Source organism: Gadus chalcogrammus, chromosome 14 (genome assembly GCF_026213295.1).
Source record: "Gadus chalcogrammus isolate NIFS_2021 chromosome 14, NIFS_Gcha_1.0, whole genome shotgun sequence".
In the NCBI taxonomy this organism is placed as follows: Eukaryota; Metazoa; Chordata; class Actinopteri; order Gadiformes; family Gadidae; genus Gadus; species Gadus chalcogrammus.
Genome location: NC_079425.1, coordinates 2,130,502 through 2,155,659, shown reverse-complemented (window position 1 = coordinate 2,155,659; position 25,158 = coordinate 2,130,502). Strand labels below are relative to the sequence as shown.

The following is a 25,158-nucleotide window of genomic DNA, read 5'->3' as shown; positions in this document are numbered from 1 at the left end:
GCGGGCACTAATTTGCATACATTTGAAAAATAACCTATCAGACACATCCTCTCCAATACCCAATTACCTCGGCACCCTTGGTTCTGCAGCACTTAGTCGATTAACATTCCACAGAAGACAGGTCTCTGTAGTCACTGGGGCTGACGGAAAAGCGCTGGAAACTGACTTTAAGAAGCTCTATTCTAGAGCACATCTCTTTCTTCAAACTACCGTCACATCTTCCTACTTCTGTATTTATTTGTTTTAATTGTTTTGAAGTCGTTTAATCTCCCTCTCGTTACCACACCGGCCCTCTCCCTCTTCCTCTTCTACTCCTCTAATCTCTCCCCCTCCCTCCCTCCCTCTCTCCCTCTCCCTCCCTTTCCCTCACCCTCTCCATCTACCTCTGCCTCTCTCCTCTCTCTCCCCTCCTCCTCCCTCTCCATCTCCCTCTCCCTCTACCTATCCCCCTCCCCTTCCCCCTCCCTCTCTCCCTCTCCCTTCCCCTCCCTCTCCGCCCTTTTCCTATCCCTCTCTCTCCCCCTCTCCCTCCACCTCCCCTCCTCCATCTCCCTCCCTCCCTCCCTCTCCCCACTCTCCCTCTCATCCCTCCACCTCTCCTCCTCTCCCTTCCCCTCCCTCTCCCTCGTCCTCTCCCTCTCCCACTCCTCCCTCCACCTCTCCTCCTCCTCCCTCTCCCCCCTCTCCCTCTCTCCCCCACCCTCCACCTCTCCTCCTCCTCCCTCTCCCCCCTCTCCCCCCTCCCCCTCCTCCCCCCCTCCCAGATGGGGGGTGCGTGTCGCTGTAAGGCTGCGGTGACAGGCCGTCAGTGTGCGGGCTGCTTGCCCGGCTGGTTTGACCTCCAGGCCTGGCGTCCCCAGGGGTGTGTCCGCTGTAACTGCAGCGAGGCGGGCATCACACGGGGGCCTCACGGGGCCCTGGCCCCCTGCCACCAGCTCAGCGGACAGTGCCACTGCAAGCCCCAAGTCACAGGTACGCGCACACACACACACACACACACACACACACACACACACACACACACACACACACACACACACACACACACACACACACACACACACACACACACACACACACAGACGTTCCACCTGCACTGATGAACCAGTCAAAGGCAAAGGAAATGCCTTCTGTGTGCAGTATTGGGTCAGAATTACCACCCAATCTGGCAACCCTGGCTCCAGCGGGGTTGCCAGCATCTGGGATGCCAGATTGGGTGGAAAATCTCAAAGGCAAAATAAATGTGTTCTGTGTGATTGTAGGATACCACTGTTATGTTTTTTGTATAATGTAAGGAGAACGCAGGGCGAGACGTTGATGTCCAATTAAACTCTGATTCACTAGCACCAGAACAATGTTACCAGGTACACATTTAACAGGTGCCGTAGAGTGCCCCCTAAGGCATGGGAATGACAGTGCACACTGTTGACCATCGATTGCATCCACAACAATCACCATGTTACTGAACTGCGTATGAACGCTGTATTTATCATATTAGAGTTATAATGCATCTTCGAACATCCAGACGATTTTTATTCAAATTATTCAGAAAACTTGGGCCGCATTGACTTTCTGTCTTTTCGTTAACGTGAGTGTAACACACGCGCACGCACACACACACACACACACACACACACACACACACACACACACACACACACACACACACACACACACACACACACACACACACACACACACACACACACACACACACACACACACACACACACACACACCAACACGCTAAAGTATGGACCATCCAGAATAAACAGGCTTTCCTGCCGGCTGCTGTTTCCAGCCGTGGTGCGTCTCTTTGTGATAACCGGTTTCCCTCGCTCCCCCGCGAGTCTTTGAAGAGCTGGCTCGTATGAAATGTAAAACGAGCCGCGCTCCTCGGCTCGCCCAACGCATCGCCGTTATTGCTAAGCCCCGCCGCCAAGGGTCGGTCCCGCGTGGAGGTTGATTGTGTGCTAAGTGTGTGCGTGTGTGTGTGTGTGTGTGCGCACGTGTGTGTGTGTGTGTGTTGGAGAGAGTGACAAAGCCTGTGTGTGTGTGAGTGTGTGTTTGTATGTGTGCCTATTGTCTGTGGCGATTTGGAAGAGTTCGGTCTGGTTTGAAGTGCATTAGTTATGTGTCTTTGTGTTTGTGTGTTTCTGTACATGCTTGTGTACATTCTCGTCTGTGTATGGTGTGTTCTCTTTTGCGTGCGTGAGTTTGTGTCTGCGCGCATGTGTGTGTGTCTGTGTGTGCGTGTGTGTCTGTCTTTGCGTGTGCTTGTGTGTTTGCGCGTGCGGGTGTGTGAGTAAGTGACGGTGCTTCGTGCTGTCAAGGGTTACGCTGGTGTTTAATTCTCTAATTTATTGCCAAGTTGATTAGTACAAACTGCTGCAGCCTCTCATATTTTTCACACTCAGTTTTCTCTCCCCCTCAAAGGCCGCTTTTCTTTCTCCTGTCCTTGTTTGCTGGGTCTCTCCCACAGGTATTTTTCTGAAATGAGATTTGATTATGGCAATTTATTACCGCCAGGCTGATAGCGAGTGTGTCGGCGTGCACACGCAACACAAGGATCGAATGGCCACGCACGTGCACACCAACACACAGAAGCACACACGTCGTTACGCACACATAGTCGATTCACACGTGCCCGTGTGTGCGCGCGCACACACACACACACACACACACACACACACACACACACACACACACACACACACACACACACACACACACACACACACACACACACACACACACACACACACACACACACACACACATGGTGCCAAAGTGCAGTGTGTACATAATAGTGTTTGAAATGGTGATGCATGGGGCTGTTAGCCGGCTGGCTACTGATAAAAGGACCAGGCTATATCCCAGACGACATGGACAGACACGCACCCACACACACACACACGGAGGCATACACGTGCACACACACACATGCAGCTACATTAGACTGTACATAATATATGTAGGTGTTATGTTAAATATGCTCTGCTGTGTTATATAGTACGTAAGGGCCTGTTCTCTAGCTATGATCTATGCGGTTCAATAAAAGGTTCCATTAAATAAGATCAGGCCCAGAGTGTCTCCTCATGTCGTACTGCAGGCCTCTGCCCCTTGGCCAGAGCAGCTCCTCTTTAGACCCAGTATCTCTGCCGCACCACGCGGACACACTGGTTAGGGAGTTGGCCATCCACGCGCATGAACACACGGATATACATTGTACCTGTCCTAAACGCTCATGTCGTTGCGGAAATGACATGAGTTTACACGTTTGGCACACACGCACACATGTAGAGACACACACACACACACACACACACACACACACACACACACACACACACACACACACACACACACACACACACACACACACACACACACACACACTACCGCACAAGCCTCTTGCACTCATACTGTAAACACTTTCACCTACATCTACGTGTATTTGTTTACAAATATGTGTGTATATATGTATGAAGATAGTATATATGTATGAAGACACACACACACACACACACACACACACACACACACACACACACACACACACACACACACACACACACACACACACTCTCTCATATGGCGGCGTTGTGATGCCTGTGCCTCGGGCCTCCATCCAGGGACAGATTGCCTGTCATGGCGAACGCAGGGCGTATTCAAATGAGGCTCATCCTGCTCCCAGGTCCCCCTATAACCAGTGTGTGCAGCGTGGCTGTGGAGACCGCTTTGTCTCGGCATCGCTGGGTGAAGAAAATCTTAAACATTAAAACATTTTGGGATGTAATACAACCCTCCGAATCGTATTGAGAAATAAACTCAAGACAGCAAAAATACAAGTCCAGCGATAGCTGAACTTAATATCTGATCGTTGCCGCGTCACCGATATTCAAGTTTGAGAAACTTGTTTTAATATTTTGTGGAGAATGCAAGAAGGAGGTGTTAAGAGCAGATAAGAAAAGAAAGAAAATGTAGATATAGATCAACCATAATGTTACAAGAACACAAGAAAGCTCTTAAAAGTGTCGACCTCTATTTGATTAGTGCAAAAGCAAAGGTACTGAATTTGAAACAAGGAACTTAACTAGCATTTGACAATATATGAATAGTTTGTTTTTTTGTATTTAAAACTTATCCTACTCTCAGTACTAATATGAAGCAGTAACATTAACAGCAGTAGGACATTAATTAGAGATGCGACGAGGGTACGATCGTGGTGGAATCGTCGGCCCATTATTTGCCTCTGCCGCAGATTCTTTATTTATTTCTTTTCATATTCCTTCAGCCGTTATTTCAAACGTCCACCTCTCCTTTTTCTCTATCCCTCCATTCCTTTCTTGTACTTGTTTAATTTATTTATTTTCCGCTGTAAAATTAAGTGTTTGGCCTTAGGTGAGTGATCCATCATATGTACCGGCTCCGGCCCTAATGATGGCAGCTTTATACAACCGTTCAGCTCGCACCCACCCTCTCTCACCCACCATCTCTCGCTCACTTTCTCTTTCTTCACCCTCTCACCTTCCCTCTCTCGGTCTCTCCCTCTTTCTATTTCTTTCTCCCTCAACCCTACTCTCTCGCTGTCTTTCTCTCCCTCTCTTTTTCCTCCCTCACACTCTTTCTTGCCCCATTCCGCTTTCTGTCTCCCCCTCTCTTTCTTCTTCTCTTTCCCTCTCTCTCTCTCTCTCTCTCTGTTCTCCTTTCTCTATCCCTCCCACTCGTTTTCTCTCCCCCTCTCCATCCCTTCCTCTTTCACTTCCTCTTTCTCTCTCTTCATCTTCATTCTCTCTTTCTCTCCCTCTCTCACCACAAGGGAAACTGCTGAGACCCCATTGTGTTGGCGATGTTAACATGCTGTTTATTGGTTTCCCCTCTCGCATGTTTTTTTACCGCATCTCTGCTGTCTTTGTTCCGTTTTTGTTGTTTTCTACTTCAAATTTATTCTCTCTCTCTCTCTCTCTCTCTCTCTCTCTCTCTCTCTCTCTCTCTCTCTCTCTCTCTCTCTCTCCCCAGGTCTTTCCTGTGACCGCTGTGAGTTTGGTTTCTGGGGGCTGTCCCGCCCTGACGGGTGCGTCCCGTGCGCCTGTGACCCCCTTGGCTCTCTCAGTCCGTACTGCGAGCAGCAGGGGGGCCGGTGCGAGTGCCGACCTGGGGTGGGGGGGCCGCGCTGCGACTCCTGCGGCCGGGGGTCCTACGGCCTGGGTCTGGACGGGACCTGCGCCCCCTGCAGCTGCTCCGCCGAGGGGACCGTAGGGGGCACGGAGTGTGACCCCCACACAGGACAGTGTGTGTGCAAGGTGAGGGCAGTGTGTGTGCAAGGTGAGGGCAGTGTGTGTGTGAGGTGAGGGCAGTGTGTGTGTAAGGTGAGGGCAGTGTGTGTGTAAGGTGAGGGCAGTGTGTGTGTAAGGTGAGGGCAGTGTGTGTGTAAGGTGAGCGCAGTGTGTGTGTAAGGTGAGGGCAGTGTGTGTGTAAGGTGAGGGCAGTGTGTGTGTGTCAGGTGAGGGCAGTGTGTGTGTGAGGTGAGGGCAGTGTGTGTGTAAGGTGAGTGCAGTGTGTGTGTAAGGTGAGGGCAGTGTGTGTGAGGTGAGGGCAGTGTGTGTGAGGTGAGGGCAGTGTGTGTGTGAGGTGAGGGCAGTGTGTGTGTAAGGTGAGTGCAGTGTGTGTGTAAGGTGAGGGCAGTGTGTGTGTGAGGTGAGGGCAGTGTGTGTGTAAGGTGAGGGCAGTGTGTGTGTAAGGTGAGGGCAGTGTGTGTGTGAGGTGAGGGCAGTGTGTGTGAGGTGAGGGCAGTGTGTGTGAGGTGAGGGCAGTGTGTGTGTAAGGTGAGGGCAGTGTGTGTGTGTGAGGTGAGGGCAGTGTGTGTGTGTGTGGTGAGCACAGTGTGTGTGTGAGGTGAGGGCAGTGTGTGTGTAAGGTGAGGGCAGTGTGTGTGTAAGGTGAGGGCAGTGTGTGTGTGAGGTGACGGCAGTGTGTGTGTAAGGTGAGGGCAGTGTGTGTGTAAGGTGAGGGCAGTGTGTGTGTAAGGTGAGGGCAGTGTGTGTGTAAGGTGAGGGCAGTGTGTGTGTGAGGTGAGGGCAGTGTGTGTGTGAGGTGAGGGCAGTGTGTGTGTGAGGTGAGGGCAGTGTGTGTGTAAGGTGAGGGCAGTGTGTGTGTAAGGTGAGGGCAGTGTGTGTGTAAGGTGAGGGCAGTGTGTGTGTGTGAGGTGAGGGCAGTGTGTGTGTGTGTGGTGAGCACAGTGTGTGTGTGAGGTGAGGGCAGTGTGTGTGTAAGGTGAGGGCAGTGTGTGTGTAAGGTGAGGGCAGTGTGTGTGTAAGGTGAGGGCAGTGTGTGTGTGAGGTGAGGGCAGTGTGTGTGTAAGCTGAGGGTAGAGTGTGTGTAAGGTGAGTGCAGTGTGTGTGTGTGTGTGTGAGTTGAGGGCAGTGTGTGTGTGAGGTGAGGGCAGTGTGTGTGTAAGGTGAGCGCAGTGTGTGTGAGTTGAGGGCAGTGTGTGTGTAAGGTGAGGGCAGTGTGTGTGTGAGTTGAGGGCAGTGTGTGTGTAAGGTGAGTGCAGTGTGTGTGCTTTTATCCAAAGTGACTCACAATAAGTACATCAGCCAGAAGAAAGAGAGACAACACTATATCTCTGTCGGTACAGAAAGGATGTTTATAGAACCAAGTGCCAAGCACTAACCATCACTAGGTTAACCCATACCCCCCCCCCCCCCTGTCTCTCCACCGTCTCCAGGACAACGTGGAGGGCCTCCGCTGCGACGCCTGTCGCCGCGGCTACCACAGCCTGGACCGCCGTAACTCCCTGGGGTGCCTGCCGTGTGCGTGCGCGCCTGGGGGCACCCGGCCGGGCGGCGTGTGCGATGCGGCCACCGGCCAGTGCCCGTGTCGGGGCGGGGTGGAGGGGTCCCTCTGCACCCGCTGCGCCCGCAACTACTATCACCACGGCAACGGGTCGCACCCCGAGGGTACGGCGGGGGTGGGGGGTCATTGTGAGATACTAGATGTTCTGAATGTTGACGGTGAATACCGCGCTTTTCTAACCAGTGGCCGCTCAAAGCTCTTTACAATATCATCTCACATTCACCCTTTCATGCACACATTCACCCACTGACGGCGAGAGCCAGCTCTTAGAGACACCTCGACACTCAGCTAGGAGGAGCCGGGGATCGGACTAGCGACCTTCTGGTTACCAGCCAACCCGCGCTACCTCCTCCTGAGCCACATGTAGCCCATTGATAGTGTTCAATTACGATTACAACGTCACGCTCAACCTTGATCACAACACAGACTTCTGGGAAACAAAGACTACATTTCCCAGCCACCGACATCGCCTCCTCTCTGCGGTGCAATCATGTCGTTGTTATCAAACACACATTAGCAGAAACACACACACACACTGACACACACACACTGACACACACACACTGACACACACACACTGACACACACCTTAGCTCGTGTTTTATACCTGTTCACATCAGCATGAACAGCTGATTTATTTGTGTCCATAAATGACTTGTTAGCGGTAGCTATAGCATTCATGTCCGACCGCCCACTGGAGACCACTTCCCCCCCCGCCAGCCCCGGGCCCCGGGCCCCGGCCCCCAGCCCCCGCCATCTCAGACGAGGGCCCCTTGCCACACATTAGCAATCGCCGGTTAAATCATAGCTGTGTGTTGCCGCAGGGGTGGTTTATGGGGAAGCAGCCCTAAATTCATTCATTCATTCATGTGCCGTTTCCCTCCTCTTCCCCCCCTCCTCGCCGCTGATGCTAATGTCGTAGCGGGCCCCCCGGCGGAGGGAGGCCCCCCGGCGGAGGGAGGGCCCCCGGGCTGCGTGCCCTGCTCCTGTGACCCCCGGGGCACGGTGCAGGGCACGGTGTGCCACAGCTCCAGCGGACAGTGTGTGTGTCTGCACACGCACCACCACAGAGACTGCAGTAGCTGCCGGCCGGGTAAGGGTGTGTGTGTGTGAGTGTGTGTGTGTGTGTGTGTGTGTGTGTGTGTGTGTGTGTGTGTGTGTGTGTGTGTGTGTGTGTGTGTGTGTGTGTGTGTGTGTGTGTGTGTGTGTGTGTGTGTGTCTGCGAATGTGTGTGTGTGTGTGTCTGCGAATGTGTGTGTGTGTGTCTGCGCATGTGTGTGTGTGTGTGTCTGCGCATGTGTGTGTGTCGACTGTGAAAATGTGAATCTTTGTGTGTCTGTGTGTATTTTAATACATGGAAGGATTTATGGTAGGACAACTGTTTCGGTTGAACTGAATGATTCAGTAATTGAATGACTAAATCAAATGATCCATTCTGTATATTTTAAGAGTTAGCGTTCTGCCAGTTGTCCAATCCTTGATTGTTCTTCCTCTGCCAGGTCCAAACACAACAACACATTAGCTGAGGGGGTTGTTAGCGGAGTTGTCGTTGTGTGTCGTGTGTTGTGTGTTGTGTCCATGAATCTGGCGGGCGGTCTCGGCAGACCCCTGTAACAGATGCTGTATTGTGTAAATGCTGAATATAAACCATCAGCAGGGTGGGACTCACTAGACGGATGGTTTCTCCTCACGTGGAGCTGGAGAGAGAGACGGGGACCGGGGAGAAGTACTCTCCCAAATAACCCAAAATGAAGTCACACCATAAAGGCAGCGCGTCGCCGGCACAGGACACGCACACGCCAAGGCCACGCCTTTGTTCTTTAACATCGCGTCATGCCATTGGCTGATTTCATTTCCCCGGCTGCCAATCCTAATACAACAGGTTGGACTCCTTGGAGGATAACTTAATGTCGCCAAAATATAATCAAACCTGCTGCTGCTACTCCCCGGATTGCTTAGAAGGGAAACAACCGTTAGCCAGATGACGCCTGATCCGAGCTCTGCCTCGACCGTCTCAACCAGTCTTTCCCAAGGACTGGGTCGCGACCCACATGTCGGTTGCGGGAGAGTTGAATTGGGTAGCCAAATAACTGTAAACAAAAAAATGAAATCAATTTTTTTTACCCATTAACATTTAAAAAAACTTTCAACAAGAAGCATTTTTTTGATAGTACCGAATGTTTGTGTTGTTCTGATAATTTTAGTTATGACAATGAATATAGCTGAAAGAATAGTTTAACTTATAACATATATAAGGGGACGCGGAATTGGCAGTGAAAACTATTTGATAGATAAGGCCCTATTGTTTATTGTGTTGCGATGGTTTGTAATTTAAAAAGATTTTAGTTTGGGAAACACTGGTCTAAACCCCCCCCTCTGTCCCGTCCCCGAGCCCCCCCTCATTGTGTGTGTGTGGTGGTGCAGGCTTCTATCTTGGCGGGGGGCGTTGCCTGGAGTGTGACTGCCACCCCACCGGCGCCCTGGGGGCGAGCTGCGACGGGCGGACCGGCCGCTGCCCCTGCGCCCACCGCTCGGTCGGGGGTCCGCGCTGCGACCAGTGCCGGGAGGGGCACCACGGCTTCAACCCCGGCCTGGGCAGGTAACCCACGGATCCACCGTGCACGCACGCGCACACATGCACGCACACGCACACACTCACGCGCACACACAAGCATGCATGCGCACACACGCAGATACACACACGCGTGTACACACACGTGCACACACACGTGCACACAAACACAATCCCACATACACATGCATACACAAACACACATGCAAACATGCACACACCAACGGTACACCTGCACGCGCACAAACACACAATGCAAGTTATTATTGTTAACGTAAGAAAACTAAATCATACGTTAAAAATAATGATAAGTGGAGAACTATTCTAACCTTGGCACACACAACCATGAGTCGGTGTGTGAGTGTCGGTGTGTGTTTGCGTGTGAGTGTGTGAGTCTCTGGGTGTGTGTTTGTATGTGAGTGCAGCTAATGGACTAGTCGTGCAGCCGGTGTACAGCAGCATGTTTGCCCGCGTGGCTGTGTGAATGAGATAACCTGCAGAGGCAGCCAGCCACGATGAAGGTCAAAGCAGCTCTTAACATGTGTTACTCATATGTCTTCCTGCCTATCTGTAAACTGTCCTTTAAATAGACAAGATACACCTTGTGTGTGTGTGTGTGTGTGTTGGGGAGAGAGAGGACGAGAGACACTGACCTTGGCTGACTGCTGTTCTCGCCGGTGCTCAGACATTAAGGAGGGATTCTGGCTGTGACGGAGGCGTCTTCACACTGGGAGGAACCGGTGCAGGGATGGGGAGGAATCTCCTCTTTCAGGGCTCTGGAAGGGATTCACCACCACACTGGCTTCACTTATGTTGTCTTGAGTTTATGCTACTTGGGGAACGTGTCGAACTACTATAGTACAAATGTGTGATTCAGAAAGAGGTGTGTGTGTGTGTGTGTGTGTGTGTGTGTGTGTGTGTGTGTGTGTGTGTGTGTGTGTGTGTGTGTGTGTGTGTGTGTGTGTGTGTGTGTGTGTGTGTGTGTGTGTGTGTGTGCGTGTGTCCACCCCTACCAACTCATCGTTCTGATACAAAGGTCCGGCCCTCATTTACGTCTGAAATTCTCACAGTCCCTCAAGAGTAAACAGTCGAGGGTTAGCGAGCGTCTTACGTCTGACTCCTTGATCATAACAAAAGGGTTTTCACAGAACACCTCGTTTTTTTGAAGGATAACATGCACAACCTTTCAAGTACATTTACCCTAGATGCACACACACACACACACACACACACACACACACACACACACACACACACACACACACACACACACACACACACACACACACACACACACACACACAATTTGGAAGTTCATGATAAGAGGGGTGTAAATGGTAATACTGGTGTCTGGTCTCCTTGTGACGGGTGTGAAGGTTGAGTCACAGACTGGCAGAGAACTGTCTACGCTTGTGTGTTTGTGTGTGTGTCTGTGTGTGTGTGTGTTTGTCTGTCTGCTTGAGGAGGGCAAGAGTTCACAGGGTGTTTTAAGGCCTCACCACGTATAGAGGTGTGTGTTTGTATGTGTTTCGTGTAATGTGTGTGCATATGGGGGTGTGTGTGTTTGTTTGTGTGTGTGTGTAACTGAAAAGTATGGTATTAGTATATGGAGAAAGCACTTAATAGCATAATAACTGGCAAGGGTTTTGTGGGTTGGTGTGAGGGTGTGAGGCTGTCGATGGACCGGGTACCCCTTGGACAGTCCCAGTGGGGGTAACACTGAACTTGACACACACACACACACACACACACACACACACACACACACACACACACACACACACACACACACACACACACACACACACACACACAGTCACACACTCTCGCTCTCACTGAGACGGAAGGATGAACTGCAGGAGCTTCTACTGCATCACTTCCCCGGCCAGAGAGGGTAGACCAACGCTGGTTAAAGTCTTCCCTAGAGTGTGTAGATTCAACTCCTGACAGACACACACTCCGGTGAACGCACACATTTCACACAACCTCTCATCTCAGATTGGTGGAGGGGGCCTCCACTCTTAAGCAGATGTCTTTAATCAAAGTGTCCTGACTCTGGTGTGTCCCTCTGTCTGTCCGTCCGTGTCGGGGGTCTGCTGCCTAACTCTGGTGTGTCCCTCTGTCTGTCCGTCCGTCTGGGGGGTCAGCTGCCAGCCGTGCGCGTGCGACCCGGTGGGCGCTCTGGACGGGTCCTGCCACCCGGACAGCGGGGTGTGTGTGTGTAAGGCCCTGGTGACCGGGGACCGCTGTCACCTCTGTGTACCTGGGGCCAGTCACATGACCCCGGACAGTCACCTGGGCTGCAGCAAAGGTACACAAAGAAACACAAACACACACACACACACACACACACACACACACACACACACACACACACACACACAGAAATCTATCATCGTGATACATGCATAAAACATAGATCAGAGGTGTGCGTGTGTGTGCGTGTGCGTGTCTGTGTGTGTGTGTTATGGAAGCAGGATGTTGTTAATGTCGACACACACCCGGTGGTAGCGTTGCTCCCCCTCTCTGTTCCAGCCCCCTCCCAGCAGCCCCCCCCCCTGGGCCTGGTCCTCGGGGTCTCCTCCATCCGTCTCTCCTGGCCCCCACCCGACTCCCCCAACTCCCACCGCCTCAACTACACCCTGCTGCGGGACGGGACCCCCGTGTACAGCCTGAAGAGCCAGCCCCCCTACGGTGAGCACCCACAAACACACAGACAGACAGACAGGCAGACAGACAAGCAGACAGACAGGCCACCCCTACGGTGAGCACCGGGTCTCACATCCAGACAGACAGACAGACAGGCAGACAGACAGGACACCCCTACGGTGAGCACCGGGTCTCACATCCAGACAGACAGACAGACAGACAGACAGACAGACAGACACGCCACCCCGACCGTGAGCACAAACCCTGTCTCACACACATGCTCGGACAAACAGGCAGACACACACACAGACAGACAGACACATAGACACGTAGATACATTAGAAAAAATAAACATGAACATGTATTATTGAATTCCTCCTGATCCTCTCTCTCTAACCCTGATACTGACCTCCTCTTGCTCCTCTCCTCTACCTCCTCTCCTCTACCTCCTCTACTCTTCATCATGTTCCTCTTCTATAACTCACCCTCCCCCCCCTCTCCCCTCCCCTCTCCTCTCCTCTTTCCCCTCCCTCCCCCCTTGCCCCTCTCCTCTCCCCTCTCCCCTCTCCCCTCCCCTCTCCTCTCCTCTTTCCCCTCCCTCCCCCCTTGCCCCTCTCCTCTCCCCTCTCCCCTCTCCCCTCCCCTCCTCTCCCCTCCCCTCTTCTCCGCTCTCCTCTCCTCTCCTCCCCTCTCCTCTCCCCTCTCCTCTCCTCCCCTCTCCTCCCCTCTCCCCTCCCCCCTCCCCCCTCCCCTCCCCTCCCCCCCCCCAGGCCCGGTCCTGTTCGAGGACACGGGCCTGTCTCCCTACACCAGCTACTCCTATTGGCTGCGGACGGGCAGCGTGGCGGGGGAGACGCTGAGCGCGTCCGTCAGCCTCCGGACGCTGGCCGCCGCCCCCGACGCCACGCAGCTCCAGCTGCGGCTGCTGGGGGGCCCCGGGCCGGGCGGGGCCAGCTTCAACTGGACCCGCCCCCAGAGCCCAGCCGGGCCGGTGGAGAGGTAGGGGGGGGGGGGGGGGGGGGGGGATGCACCACGTCTGTCCAACGCACACTGATTTTTTTTAATGTAAATGATATACAGGTATATTTATATTTAAAAAATATTATTATGAATATTTTTCTTGGATATACTACACGTGAAAATTCAACAAGATAACACTTTGTGCCGGAATTTATTAGCGGTTTATTTTTTTTAATTTGCGGACATTTTGCGATGAAACCATACCCCGAGTTTGAGATCTCAATCATGGGATATTGCCCAATATGTATCCAGAGATAGCGAACCAATCAAATTGCCCCATCTTAGGAGGTTCACGTGTAGAATATACTAAAATATAATAAAAAAGAGAAATCATTGAATAAGAACGTATAAACGAGAAGGGGAAAGAAGATAAGGAGGTTATGTGGTGAAAGCACAACCCTAAAGAGGTTGGTTTAGGCAAGGCATTTTCCCCAAAAGGAATGACGATACCATCACATCCTATAGGAATGTTCCGGCGTATTCCATTTCGTTAGCCTCAGAGCATCATTTCAGAAGTCGTATTTTAAGGTTCATCTCTTATTTGGCGCGAGAAATGCCCAAGTCAAATAGATGATTTAGGCAGATAGTGATTATAGAATGTAAAAAGCGCTCTGATTGGCTCAGGATACAGCCAATCAGCAGCAGGGTTAGAACGGTTGGGATGGATATTGGCCTAAACATGACTACCGATCTAAGACGAACACAACCTTCTCCTGGACCCTCTAGGTTTGTGCTGTCGTCCATCGAGTCCTCCAGTGGTAGCCGCAGCGTCCACCACAGCGGGCCCGCCACAGAGGCCACCGCCGTGGGCCTGAGGCCCTACACCTTCTACTCCTTCACCCTGGAGGTGGGCTGGGGGGCACACACATACCCTCTGGAACTCCCTCTGGCCATCCCAAACTCTGACACACTCTGTTCATTCAAAAGTCGACTTAAAACCTATTCCTTCAGGACCGCCTACAACCTTTTGACAAATCATCCTCCGCCATCTTCCTCTCTCTCCCGCTCTCTTAATGTGTCGCCTATTGTTGTGGTGTTGTTTATTTTTTCCCTTTTGTTTGATTGTCTGTACTGTCTGTGTCTATTCCTTTCTTATTTGTAAAGCGTCTTTGAGCATTTTAGAAAAGCGCCATAAAAAACGGATCAATTATTGTTATCATCCTTAGGTTCCCCCCCCAGGAGCTTTCCTCTGGGACTGGGGGCCGTTGCTAGTGTCTGTTAACCGTCGTCCGTGTGTGTGTGGTCTGCTCCGTAGGCCTGTTCCTCCGGCGGCTGCTCCTCCACGCGACCTCTGACCCTCCGCACGGCCCCCGCCCCGCCCAGGGACCAGCCCCCTCCCCGGGTCAACGCCACCGGCCCCCGCACCCTGACCCTCACCTGGGACCCCCCCGAGCAGCCCAACGGTACCGGCTCCTGGGGAACGCTTGGATCGGCAACGCTTAACCAACACGTTTGAAACGACGACCCGATAGCTTTGTTGAGCCATATGCCGCCACAGACAAGGATGGAAGTGTGTGTGTGTGTGTGTGTGGGGGGGGGGGGGGGGGGGTTACACAAACGCACACAAGCGCGCGCACGCACACACTCACGCACGCACTGATGGACCACCAGTGTGTACGGACACAAATCTATCACGAGTGGCTTTGATAAATCCTGGGAGCTAAGTGTTGGCTCATAGGTCCAGTATTGTATGAAGCTCTTCACCCTGGTACTCTGTCTCTGTCTGTCTTTATCTCTTTCTCCACTATCTCTCAGGGCCGCTGTCCAACAGAAGATAAGACTTATATGTATTACTGATCTGAATAAATCCTCATTCTAAATGAATGTTTCCACAGACTAGACAAACGTTTAGCTTTCTGAAACATTGACAGATATCGGTTTCTAATATCTGGAAATCCACACACAGTTTCTGGGGCAATTTGAAGATGGTTTATGATTTAGATGTACACTTTGGATATCACTTTCCTTTTCAATGCTCAAAAGGGCCAAATTGGTCCAAATGTGCTTTAATTAAAACAACAACAGTGAGATCATATATAAAAATATTCAATTGTATATAAATACAATACGATAGAACATGACATGTTTGTCTACCGACAAATTTGAGGTAAACTCTACTGCTACAGTAGTATCTTCACTGTGTGGAAAGTTGTTTTGGGAAGTCATAAATTACGCACCTCTCAAATGATTTAATACTTGTTACCAAATCCAGCTGTCCCTTAGTGGGACTCTAAGCCCACCATTGTGTGTTTGTTTCTCTGCTGTCCTTGTTCAAACCCCGCTCAGCCTCTCTCCTATTAACAAGTGGAACAGAGTGTTTGAGATTAATGCCGTTTTTCACTAGAGAGCTGAACAGTGTGAGCTTAGCCTTAGTGTTGGTAAGCATGTTTTCCAAAGGGGGTCACACTGGGCCAGACTTACTGGGCGTTTGAGCTTTTATATACGCAACCCAAAAAGGACAAAACTGTATCTATCGACAGTCTTAAACATATTTTAATATCCACAGCAATACGTCTGCCGCTTGTTATAGCTTATTTTCCTGTCTCCAAATTTTCAATTTTGTGATCGCCATTTTATGATGTAACAACACGACACAAAACTTTTGTACCAACAAAAATGCAAACCTAAATGTTCTCTTTTTGGAAATGCTTCATATCACAGGAGTCATCACGCAGTATGAGGTCTTCCTACGTGGTCCAATGGAAGCGCAGAACCTCAGCACTCCAGCCAATGAAAGGAGAGTGTTTACGAGTTCCGGTTGGCCGGAATCCGACCGCAGCAGGGGAACCAATAGGAGGATGGTCCCGCCCCCAGAGAGCAGTGCCTCCATTACTGGTCTGCAGCCGTTCTCCACCTATCAGATGAGGGTCGCGAGTGTCAACACAGCAGGTCACGTGACTTCGGAGTGGGCCACCGCACGCACAACGGCAGGAGGTCTGCACAGTGCACAAACACACACACTAGCACGCGGAACGCACACACGTAGACACGCACGCTCTCTCCCCTGAAGTTCTGCTGTAGCATAGCTACACTGCTGGAGCCCAGATTAGGGTCCCTGCAATGCCGGTCCTGCACGATGATCATATCAATAGAAATAATACAGTTTAAATAGACTGCATTAATGTCGCGCTTTTCTAACCAGTGGCCACTCAAAGTGCTTTACGATACTGCCTCACATTCACCCATTCATGCACACATTCACCCACCGACGGCGGAGTCAGCCACGCAGGGCGACAGCCAGCTCGTCAGGAGCAGTCAGGGTGAGGTGTTTTGCTCAGGGACACCTCGACACTCAGCTAGGAGGAGCCGGGGATCGAACTAGCAACCTTCCAGTTACCATACAACCCGCTGTACCTCCTGAGCCACATGCCGCCCCCGTAGTCTAGTTTCAGTTGAAACCAGAAGCAGTCAGGAATCGTACTAGACGTGTGATGAAGTAGCAGGGAAGAGAAGGCCTGCAGGAACAGAGAACTGAGTGGAGGAGGGGTGAACTCATTAAGGTATTTGAATTCCAAAGAGATGATATGGCTCATTAGTACTAAATGATTGCCTCTAACATCACTCTTAGCGATCTGTCTCATAACAAGCATGTGATAACACCGCATTAAACTCTGTGTGTGTGTGTGTGTGTGTGTCTGTGTGTTGTGTGTGTGTGTGTGCGCCTCAACATATTTGTGTGACTGAGAGAATATGGCCACGGTGATAACTGGCGATGAATCACATTTTTACAGCGCGTTTCACGGATAGACGCCACGACCGGTGCAAGTGTAGAAGGTTTCCTAATACCCCTGTGATAGGAGACGCCGCACTGAAAGAATAAATCCCTATCAGCCTTGTAATATACATTTTATGATCCAACTATATACTGGATAGCCACTTAGTTACTATATATGGCCTCCATGTACACGGTGATAATATTACCAGACAGTCTTAATATTAATGCTTATTGTTTCTGGGCAATTTCACTTTTAATTATGGAATAGGGAAGAGTTTGTGTTCTGTATATACCTTCCGTAATTGTTTTGTGTGTGTGTGTGTGTGTGTGTGTGTGTGTGTGTGTGTGTGTGTGTGTGTGTGTGTGTGTGTGTGTGTGTGTGTGTGTGTGTGTGTGTGTGTGTGTGTGTGTGTGTGTGTGTTTGTGCATGTCTTTGTCTGGTTCTGTGTGAGTATTTGTGTGTGTGTTTGTGCGTCTGGGTGTGTTTTGTGGGTTTGTGTGTGAGCGTGCACTCGCGCATTTGTGTGTGTGTGTGTCTGTGTGCATGAACGTGCGCTTGTGTGTGTCTTGGTGTGTGTGTGTGTGTGTGTGTGTGTGTGTGTGTGTGTGTGTGTGTGTGTGTGTGTGCATGAACATGCGCTTGTGTGTTTCTGCGTGTTTGTGTGTGTGTGTGTGTGTGCGTGAACGTGCGCTTCTGTGTGTCTCTTGGTGTGTGTGTGTGTGTGTGTGTGTCCTGAAAGCTCCAGAGTTCATCTCCCCTCCCAAAGTGGCGGCCGTGTCCTCGTCCAGTCTCAGAGTGTCCTGGAACTCCACCGAAGGTCACGGGGTCATCGCCAGGGGAACGGTCTGGGAGTACCGGGTCAGCCGGGTCACGGAGCAGAGCGGCAAACCGTACGCCCCTCCTGTCGTCAGCCAGGTGAGAGAGACACACACACACACACACACACACACACACACACACACACACACACACACACACACACACACACACACACACACAGGCACGACGCACACACAGGCACTATGCACACACACACGCACGCACACACAAACAAACAAACATACAGGCACGCACGCACACACAAACACAAACGCACACAGGCATGCAAGCACACGTGCACACACAGACACACACAGCATACGCACGCATGCATACACATATCCACACACTTCCAGATCCAGACACACACACTCACAAACACATCCAGACACACGCACGCACACACACACACGCACACAAACTCCCAGATAAAAACACACACACACACACATACACGCACACAAACTCCCAGATAAAAACACACACACATACATACCCAGACACACATACACACATGCACACAAAGACAAACACACATGACACACACACACAAACACACATACGCATACACATACACACACACGCACACACACACACGCACACACACACACACACACACACATACACATACACACACGCACGCACGCACGCACGCACCCCAACACACACACACACACACACACACCTTCCACCTGAATGTAGTATCCCCATAACCTTTCTCTCCCTCCGGGTTAATAGATAGCACATCTTTATAACAGGCTAAGCTCCTCAGTACAATACCTATGCCTTAAAGAACCACACACACACACACACACACACACACACACACACACACACACACACACACACACACACACACACACACACACACACACACACACACACACACACAGAGTAATTCTCACGCTGTCACAAAGGCAGCCAGGAGAACTAACCCAAATGAGATTCTGTTATCTGCTCTTTATTGGGTTAATTAGACTGATAGGTGTGTGTGACGGTGTGTGTGTGTGTGACGTTGTGTGTGTGTGTGTGTTTCTGTATGTTTGTGTGTGTGTGTGTGTGTGTGTGTGTGTGTGTGTGTGTGTGTGTGTGTGTGTGTGTGTGTGTGTGTGTGTGTGTGTGTGTGTGTGTGTGTGTGTGCTAGCAGCGACCCTGTAATTGACACAAAACGAGGGAGAGGGGTTAAGACGTGTGAGAGCTGCGTTGGCGAACAGGACGCCGCTAAAGGCTGAACCTCCTGCTGCTCCTCAGGTTCTCCACCGGACCAACGCCTCCTCTGAGACAGAGCACGTGGTGGAGGGCCTGGGGCCGTACCGCGTCTACAACTTCACCCTCACCCTCTGCACCAGCGAGGGCTGCATCACCAGCCCGCCCGCCGCAGGCCGGACACTCCCCGCAGGTAATGCACGCACACAGCCACGCACGCACGCACGCACGCACGCACGCACGCACGCACGCACGCACAGAGCCACGCACGCACGCACGCACGCACGCACGTAGCCACGCAGCCACGCAGCCACACACGTAGCCACGCAGCCACGCAGCCACACATGCAGCCAGGCACGCACGCACGCACGCACGCACAACCTCAGCCACGGAAAGCCACACCCACACAGACGGACAGACGGACAGACGGACAGACAGACTCAGGCAGTCACCCACTCACTCACTCACTCACCCACTCACTCACTCACTCACTCACTCACTCACTCACTCACTCACTCACTCACTCACTCACTCACTCACTCACTCACTCACTCACTCACTCACTCTCTAACTCACTCACTCACTCACTCACTCACTCACTCACTCACTCACTCACTCACTCACTCACTCACTCACTCACTGTATCACTCGCTCAGTCACTCACTCACTCACTCACTCACTCACTCACTCACTCACTCACTCACTCACTCACTCACTCACTCACACTCACTCAGTCATGCACAGTCTCACTCAATCAGGCACTCACTCACTCTCTAACTCACTCACTCACTCACTCACTCACCCACTCACTCACTCACTCACTCACTCACTCACTCACTCACTCACTCACTCACTCACTCACTCACTCACTCACTCACTCACTCACTCACTCACTCTCTGACTCACTCACTCTTGAACATTTAGAACCTTTTGTACATTTAGATTCCTCTCCTTAAATGTGCCCACATTCTCAGCTGCTGCGTGCCGATTGAACAGCCACTACACACAAACGGCCCATCTGTGCTCGTTGTGCGTGTGGCGTTGTGTTGGTTGTGTTGGTGGTGTTTACCTCTTCAGGTAAGCAGACTGCTGGTGTTTAAGCACTGAGACAAAGCTTTCATTTATAAACACTAGAGAACAGAGCGTTCTGCGCAGGCTGCATCTGTCCACAAGGCAGCACATACATACAAAATGTAAACATAATGAAGCATGCTTTTATGGAAATATGAATGACTCTACACGCAGTCATCTGGTGCCTTTATGTGAGCACATTCATCTGCTCTATAGCCGCTATAAACTTTCTATAAACATTTTATACACAATTCTGTTGTTTTTCCTCGTACTACATCTGTTAGCTACATTACTGTGTCCCTTACTTCAACTCACAGGTAATGCAAATTAAGCAGGCTTTTAATTTAATTGTATTTAATTATTTATAAACTCAGCCGTGCCCTAAAGTAAATTCAAGGCTGCGATCTCACATAGTTTAGAAATATAAAGGTAGTAATGTGGACAGGATGGGATTGGGGACCGGAGGTGTGAACAGGGGAAGGTAATGGTGACATGTCCGGGTTCTCAGAGCGGTTCTCTGGAGCCTAACCCCTTCTGTCCTGATCAATAAAATGTAGCGTTGTCAAAAGCTTAGGGATCAGCCATCCATATCTGTCAACTGATGTATCACAAACCCACTGGTTAGCTCAGCGCACGCACGCACGCACGCACGCAAGCACGCACGCACGCACACACACCACACACACACACACACCCACACACACACACACACACACACACACACACACACACACACACACACACACACACACACACACACACACACACACACACACACACACACACACACACAATTAGGGCTGAGACAAGATCAAGGCACATTAGGACAGGTAAAGTGTGTGTGTGTGTGTGTGTGTGTGTGTGTGTGTGTGTGTGTGTGTGTTTCTCTTTCCGGAGTCTATTGATCAAAGTGTAAAGTGAGTGCCTAATCAGAGACTGATGGTGATGTTTTATGTATCCTACATCCATAAAGACTTGTTCTACAAGACACACACACACACACACACACACCAAACACACACCAAACACACACTGTAACACCACTCAACAGAACAGGAAGTTTATTGATTAATGCATAATTAGCCTCAGGGCCTCTTTTAGAAGTGAAATATGCTCGTTGCAGGATTGCTGTGCGTGTGTGCGCCTTTGTGTTTATTTGAGCGGTGTGACGTATAAAGCAAAATACTATTTTACGTTTTTCATTTTCAGATGAAGAAATGGTAACAATACTACCAATATTATATGATAATATTAATTTAATAATAATTGAAGGTTACTGATATTGTGTGTGTGTGTATCAAAGTGGAAGTCAGGGATAAATGTAATTGTTATGACCTTCTTTATGCATACATTTATCTGTCACTAAGTGGCATTCTTTTGTGTCTGAAAGTAATCACGCACACACAAAACACAGCACATCATGCAAGGGACCACCACACAAATGACTATCAGAAAATAAATGTACATTGATAAATATGATTTGTTAAATATGAATATAACATAAATGCTCACCAGCAAGAATACCTTTACGTATCCATGCAAGACAGCATTAGAGAGAGAGAGAGAGAGAGAGAGAGAGAGAGAGAGAGAGAGAGAGAGAGAGAGAGAGAGAGAGAGAGAGAGAGAGAGAGAGAGAGAGAGAGAGAGAGAGAGAGAGAGAGAGAGAGAGAGAGAGAGAGAGATCTCAATGGAGAAAAAGGACATACAAGAAGAGAGAGAAAGGAAAAGGGAGGCAGAGAGAGTGCCGACAAAAGAGAGAGAGATGGGGAGAGAGAGAGAGAGAGAGAGAGAGAGAGAGAGAGAGAGAGAGAGAGAGAGAGAGAGAGAGAGAGAGAGAGAGAGAGAGAATCTCAATGGAGAAAAAAGGACATACAAGAAGAGAGAGAAAGGAAAAGGGAGGTAGAGAGAGTGCCGACAAAAGAGAGAGAGATGGGGAGAGAGAGAGAGAGAGAGAGAGTGCAGACAAGAGAGAGGGAGGTTATATGGGAGAGAGATTGTACAAAAGATAGCATATTAGATGGAGAGAGAGAAAGCAAGCGAATGAGAGCGAGAGAGAGCGAGAGCATGTGCGAATTGAGCACAGAGAGTGTTCCAAATGACAGCATAGCTCCATTTCAATAGACTGGTCGCCTATCGATTGGAAGTAATTTATGGTTTGATGCACCGAGATGAGCTGCCCAAGACAAGCTGTCCACTTCCCATTTAAGACCTCTATTAGAGCCCCCACTAAAGGGTGTGTGTGTGTGTGTGTGTGTGTGTGTGTGTGTAGAGAGAGATTTAATCTAGCAATGCTGCAAATCACTTAAGCAGCAGCCACATCACAGACACACACAGAGACCATAGAGAAAGGCATTTAACTTAATGCACTCCTGGCTTCCACCGTCGTCCTTCCAAAACGTTCCTCTCCTCGCCCCCGCTCCACACTCTTACTGTGTGTTTGTTTCCTTGGCCCCCGATAACTCTGATAAAGGGAATCATTCAATGATGGACCTATTCTAGCATGGTGCTAAACGCATACACAATATCATCCTACCTGCTCTAAATCCTGTGTTACTGTCGGACGTTATACTCGACCACTGTTTCCACAAAGAGAAAACTGCGGTGCAAAACAGTGACTATGTGTAGTAACTGTATTACATCCACCCCAACTGCAGAGTAAATCTGTCAAACTAAATCACAACCACGAAGTAAACCCAGTAGAAAAAGAAGCCACACAATAAATGCAATGATGTTCTAAAACGCTGTGCAACCACACTGCAGCGGCAGAAACACATCCAATAACACAATCATCTGCCACACACACCTGGCAAGGACATATGCCCCGAGTGGAGACATTATCCACAGGACAATTACAGGTCATCATTAGAATACATTGATAGCATGACAGTCTCCCATGCATCCTCATCAATGACGATATGCCACCAGTACAGGACATTTAATGTACGTGTGTTTGGCAAGAGGTGTGGACGAACAGGCTGTTGATTGTACAGCTACTGTAACATGTCCCTGCGATGCAAGTAGAACTAAATAAAATAAGGAGAATTCCATCCACTTCAGAGGAAAGATAACGTAGCCATTAGTTTTACTGTTGTTACCAGTCGGGCACAATATTTGTGCACATAACTACTGATCAAAACGAATAATGGACAACAGGCCTGACAACTCTGCAGTCGGTGTAATAACTCTGAAAAGGGTTCCTCTTTTATTTACTCATCTGTAACACAAAAGCCTGTTTAAACAGTGAACCCATGCTGTCTCCTCTCCCCTCCCCTCCTCAGCCCCAGTCGGGCTGAGCCCCCCCAGACTCCGCCCCGTCAACGAGACCACCGTCGACGTGGAGTGGAGCCCCCCAGCAGAGCCCAACGGACCCCCCCCCGTCTACCAGGTCTGGCCCGGGCGCCCTCATGTTGTTCTGCATCCATGCATCACATCACACACACAGAAAAATGTCTCCAAAGTCCATTCAATGAGCCGAGACCAACGGGTGTGGCCCCCCCCAGGTGGAGCGCACTGACGTGTCGCTGTCGGACCCCCGGGACCCCGTCACCAGGGGAACCAGGTTCCCCGGCAACGGGTACTACCTCTTCCCCGGCCCAACGCTTCCCGTCAACACGGACTACACAGGTAACGACGTCCACCGTCCACCGGGGGCAGCGTGAGGAAAGGAGGTAGAGCGGGTCGGCTGGGGACCGGGAGGTTGCTAGGTCGATCCCCGGCTCACAGTGCCGAGGTATCTGAGCAAGACACCTAACACTTGGTCCAGGCGTGGGACCCCTGTCTTGTCAGTGTTGTTGCGTTGTCACCTCTACTAATCTACAGCCAAGTCCAGGAGAGGCAGGCCATACAGGCATGGCCTGCCTCTCCTGGACTTGGCTGTAGATTAGTAGACGCGTCTTCTTCCAAAGACTTCCCCAATCACCGCAAAGGACAATTATCTGGCTGTTTACCGGTGTCATTAGGAGAGCTGAGCTCCACAACCAAACATGTTCTGCTTCGTCTGAGAACATCACCCAGGCTGACGCTCATAATTAATGACTGGGGCTCGGGCAGACTCCCGTCTGGGTCCTAAACAGGGCGGCAGGGCTCTTTATTGTGGAAGCCACAGCTACACTGTTGTTGTCTCTCAAAAGCTAGGAGGGTTTCGGTTTCTCCTGGGGCACACTATGGCACCACAACACCTTGGGGGTTCTCACAAACATGTTTGTGAGAACAGGAAACGCAGGCCTGAATATCCTTCGATCATGAAAGGATCCGGACTTCATTGTTGATTATTTTGAGAGAGAGAGAGAGAGAGAGAGAGAGAGAGAGAGAGAGAGAGAGAGAGAGAGAGAGAGAGAGAGAGAGAGAGAGAGAGAGAGAGAGAGAGAGAGAGAGAGAGAGAGAGAGAGAGAGAGAGAGAGAGAGAGAGGCACAATGTCTCAGATGGACACAGAGCCTGGGAGAATAAGTGTTGGTTCACCTTGACCGCTCCAGGTTTGGTCGGTTTAAGGGTAATGGACTGTCCTGACCTAGAGGGGGGGGGGGGGGGGGGGGGGTCTGTGTGTCTGTGGATCCCATTAACCGTACGACTACAGGATTAGAAGCCTAAAAGGGGACACATCCATACTGTAAACAGCCTTAATACAGTATAAAGCGTTTACAAAGAAAAGCGTCCGCTGTGAAGATCATTGATATTGAGAATGTGTCCACCTCTCCACCGATGGGATCCATACAGAGCGATGTGTCACTAGGTACTCTCTTCTTATCCCGATAAATATATGATGATTTCCTTCTATGGAGAGCCATGCTCCACCTCTCCCCTCGCTCTCCTTCATAAAGGGTAATGGATCAGACAATCACGCTCAGACCGGATCCATTCTGGAACCATCAATGTGTCGGCGGTCCTCACAATCTGCCTTTCTACAACCGTCAATACTAATAGCATCATCTACAGACAATTATTCCCGTCGAAGTGCACGGAACAGGGAACAAATCAAAGGCAAATCGGATTATGAATGTAATGCAGTGTAATACCCTCGGAGGGCAGATTGATCACAGAGGAGAGACTTGTCAATCGCTAATGTCTGCTGGAAAACCTTGTAACGCCGGCCACGGTGATTTCCGATATTCCAGCTTTTAATCAAAGCCTGGGACGTTTGCCTACGGTTTAGAGAAGCCATTGTGAAATATTTTGCAATACCTCAGTAGAAACTATTTTTCTTCAAGTAAAGTCAGATTGGACAGATCTGACTTTCCAATCTTGGACAG

The 25,158-nt window shown here is 50.4% G+C and overlaps 2 protein-coding genes across 2 annotated transcripts in view; one reads left to right on the top strand and one right to left on the bottom strand.

The window, feature by feature from the left end:
* ush2a (Usher syndrome 2A (autosomal recessive, mild)) overlaps window positions 1-23,570 on the top strand; it is a 42,146-nt gene extending 18,576 nt beyond the window's left edge. Inside the window, exons 12-28 of the mRNA XM_056608001.1 lie at window positions 765-972; window positions 1,851-1,944; window positions 5,117-5,306; window positions 6,731-6,962; window positions 7,781-7,951; window positions 9,283-9,457; window positions 11,578-11,741; window positions 11,855-11,862; window positions 11,980-12,124; window positions 12,850-13,078; window positions 13,826-13,946; window positions 14,355-14,502; window positions 15,761-16,033; window positions 17,555-17,730; window positions 18,886-19,033; window positions 23,190-23,296; window positions 23,412-23,570. Of these exons, the coding sequence (XP_056463976.1) occupies window positions 765-972; window positions 1,851-1,944; window positions 5,117-5,306; window positions 6,731-6,962; window positions 7,781-7,951; window positions 9,283-9,457; window positions 11,578-11,741; window positions 11,855-11,862; window positions 11,980-12,124; window positions 12,850-13,078; window positions 13,826-13,946; window positions 14,355-14,502; window positions 15,761-16,033; window positions 17,555-17,730; window positions 18,886-19,033; window positions 23,190-23,296; window positions 23,412-23,570 (2,748 nt within the window). The remainder of the gene's footprint in view (window positions 1-764; window positions 973-1,850; window positions 1,945-5,116; window positions 5,307-6,730; window positions 6,963-7,780; window positions 7,952-9,282; window positions 9,458-11,577; window positions 11,742-11,854; window positions 11,863-11,979; window positions 12,125-12,849; window positions 13,079-13,825; window positions 13,947-14,354; window positions 14,503-15,760; window positions 16,034-17,554; window positions 17,731-18,885; window positions 19,034-23,189; window positions 23,297-23,411) is intronic.
* Window positions 23,571-24,467: 897 nt separating this feature from the next.
* The window catches only part of kctd3 (potassium channel tetramerization domain containing 3), an 11,226-nt gene continuing 10,535 nt past the window's right edge, over window positions 24,468-25,158 (bottom strand). Inside the window, exon 21 of the mRNA XM_056608000.1 lies at window positions 24,468-24,479. Coding sequence (XP_056463975.1) covers window positions 24,468-24,479 — 12 coding nt within the window. The remainder of the gene's footprint in view (window positions 24,480-25,158) is intronic.